The sequence below is a fragment of the Rhinopithecus bieti genome, unplaced genomic scaffold (genome assembly GCF_001698545.2).
Source record: "Rhinopithecus bieti isolate Rb0 unplaced genomic scaffold, ASM169854v2 scaffold_56979, whole genome shotgun sequence".
Classification (NCBI taxonomy): domain Eukaryota; kingdom Metazoa; phylum Chordata; class Mammalia; order Primates; family Cercopithecidae; genus Rhinopithecus; species Rhinopithecus bieti.
In genome coordinates, this window is record NW_016822352.1 from 325,832 (window position 1) to 328,965 (window position 3,134).

Here is a 3,134-nt window from a genome sequence, read left to right on the forward strand (position 1 = left end):
GTGTTAGCCAGGATGGTCTCGATCTCCTGACCTCGTGATCCGCCCGTCTCGGCCTCCCAAAGTGCTGGGATTACAGGCTTGAGCCACTGCGCCTGGCCGTGGATGTTCTTTTTGTTGCTGTTGATGCTATTCCTTTCTGTTTGTTAGTTTTCCTTCTGAGAGTCAGACCCCTCAGCAGCAGGTCTGTTGGAGTTTGCTGGAGGTCCACTCCAGACCTTATTTGCCTGAGTATCACCAGCAGAGGTTGCAGAACAGCAAATATTACTGCCTGATCGTTCCTCTTGAAGCTTCATCCCAGAGTGGCACCTGCCTGTTTGAGGTGTCTGTTGGCCCCTACCAGGAGGTGTTTCCCAGTCAGGCTACACAGGGGTCAGGGACCTGCTTGAGGATGCAGTCTGTCCATTGTTGGAGCTCGAATGCTGTGCTGAGAGAACCACTGCTCTCTTCAGGGCTGTCAGACAGGGACGTTTAAGTCTGCAGAAGCTGTCTGCTGCCTTGTGTTCTACTATGCCCTGCCCCCAGAGGTGCGATCCACAGAAGCCTTGCTGAGCTGTGGTGGGCTCCACGCAGTTCGTGCTTCCAGGCCTCTTTGTTTACACTGTGAGCTACTGAAGCCTCAGCAATGGTGGACGCCCCTCCCTCCATCGATCTCAGGCTGCTGCGCTGGCAGTGAGCAAGGCTCCGTGGGTGTGAGACCTGCAGAGCCAAGCACGGGAGGGTATCTCCTGGTCTGCCAGTTGCTAAGACTGTGGCAATAGCACAGTATTTGGTCAGGAGTGTACTGTCTTTCTGGATACAGTTGGTCACGGCTTCTCTTGGGTAGGAAAGGGAAATCCCCTGACCCCCGACCCTTTGTGCTGCCCAGGTGAGTTGATGCCCCGTCCTGCTTCAGCTCGCCCTACGTGGGCTGCAGCCACTGCCCAATGAGTACCAGTGAGATAAACCAGGTACCTCAGTTGGCAATGCAGAAATCACTCGTCATCTGTGTCAATCTCACTGGGAGCTGCAGACCAGAGCCCTTCCTATTCGACCATCTTGGAAGCGACTCCTATATTTTTTTTAAAGAAGAGATAGGTATCCATGAGAAAGTGACTGGTTTCATTATGTTCTTTTTATTTGTTATTCACCCACTAGAGAATGGCTCCTTTCTAATTACTTTTCAATTATCTCCCTTAATTTGTGGTAAAATTTATATAAACCATAATACATGGAAATTTTATTTATTTCTGAATTGCATGCCCTTATTTCTCACTCAAATTTTATCACGTAAATAAATACATAAGAAATACATATCTGAAGTTTTACATATGTACACAGGTTCTATACATCACACCTGATGTGTGTGGAGATATATCTAAATACATTTTTATATGTATTCGTCCATATACTTAATATATTTGACATGACAGGTCTTTACATGTTTGTTACTGGTCTTCTCATCTAGATTCACACTAGCTAGAGAAGAAATATTCATTTATGAACTTCGGATAGCACCACCACTTGGCAAATGCATATCTCTCTGTGTGTGTGTGGGCATGTGTGCACCTGTATTGCATTCTAGGGATTCCTGCCTGTATGAGGAATTCATTACCTAGGGATTAAACGGAAGATGAAACCCCAGGTGAAGTGGCTGAGGGCATGAAGAGGAAGCAGACCCAGACTTTCACCCCTTTGTGCTCCTGGCATTGAAGAGCCCCTGAGGTCCAACCCCTTCTCCGTGGAGCCTGGGTCTTCAGCTGATGGATACGTGAAACTCTTATCTCTGGGGCCATTGGCTTCTGTGGTCCTGCACCTGCTCCTTGCAGCCTGTTAGGGTTTCAGAGAGCACACAAGGTCCCAGGATGCACAGAAAGCACCCAAGGTCTCGGTTATTTCTGGACTGAGGACCACTTTCCTTATAGATGCTGAGCTCCCGGGGTGCAGGAATACTCTCCCAAATGACTCAGGAGCTGAGCTTGGATTTATTGAGCACAGGAAGTCTGACATAATTCAATGAGGAGACTGGAGGGAACCTTGCTACAGCATAGGAAGGGTTTTTGAGGAACTCCATAAAACTCATGTCAAGAGACACGGGGAAAAGAAGAATGCAGAACCCAGGAGTGAGGCTGGCCTCAGGGCTCTTCCCCACTGTTTTGATTCTCAGGAGCAGCTGAGACCCTCAGCCCGTCACAAAACCAGACAGACTCCAAGACGAGTGAGTGAGGAGATGCTCTCAGTTATGGGGCTGGCACAGAGGGTCAGGGACTGTCAAGGGGAGGTGGGTACCCTGGGTGGACATCCAGGAGTCCTGGGGTGATTCTGACCTGCCCTGACCTCTGTGACCTCTTTGTCCACCATCCCTAGGCCAACACCCACAGGATTACACAGTGGAGAATCTCATCCGCATGGGCGTGGCTGGCTTGGTCCTGGTGTTCCTCGGGATTCTGCTATTTGAGGCTCAGCACAGCCAGAGAAGCCCCCAAGATGCAGTTGGCCAGTGAACAGCAGAGAGGACAGTGCACCCTTCAGAGTGGTGGAGCCTCAGGAACAGATCTGATGATCCCAGGAAGTTCTGGAGGACAATCTAGGACCTACGTTATCTGAACTGTCTGCTGGTCACTTCTAGAGACAGGAATCCATATTTGAGTGCAGTGAAACTGTCTGGGGTGATTCCTAGAAGATCATCAAACTGTGATACATATTTTTGTCTCTGAATGTTGACTTTCCTTGACTGGATCCCCTTTCTTTCCCATCCCCAGACATGAAGCTGCATCCCACAAGGCAGCGTTGGGTCCACACCTCTGCACACCTGCGTGCTCTGGTCCACAGCATGTAACACAGTCTTCCTTATTCCTCATTGTCACACTCCTTGATGTCCCTTACTGAGTCGCCATCTCTTCAGTTCAGAGATCCAAACCTGAACCACCAACTACATTGACAACAGGAGATCAGATTCCAACCAGGAAAACATAAATCCACCCTGAAGACTTAACGCCCTCCCTGGACCCTGTGAGCCCTTGCCTCTTTCTTAGGTACTATCTGTGTAATTTCTCCTGAAATATCATCTCTTGGAATCATCACTCACACATTTCAAGTGACACCACAGCTATGTTGATTCTGAAAAATACATCTTTAAAGTGCTATTATTAGTGGTA

General features: G+C 48.8%; 1 protein-coding gene across 2 annotated transcripts in view; it reads left to right on the forward strand.

Moving 5' to 3' along the window:
- Positions 1–3,134, forward strand: part of LOC108521204 (leukocyte immunoglobulin-like receptor subfamily A member 2) — a 13,051-nt gene extending 9,917 nt beyond the window's left edge. The window contains exons 7-8 of one of the 2 annotated variants that reach the window (XM_017860890.1): positions 2,144–2,194; positions 2,344–3,134. In XM_017860890.1, coding sequence (XP_017716379.1) covers positions 2,144–2,194; positions 2,344–2,480 — 188 coding nt within the window. In that variant the 3' untranslated portion in view covers positions 2,481–3,134. Of the gene's footprint in view, positions 1–1,561; positions 2,081–2,143; positions 2,195–2,343 lie in introns of those variants that run through there. The other variant, XM_017860891.1, reaches the window with a different exon arrangement.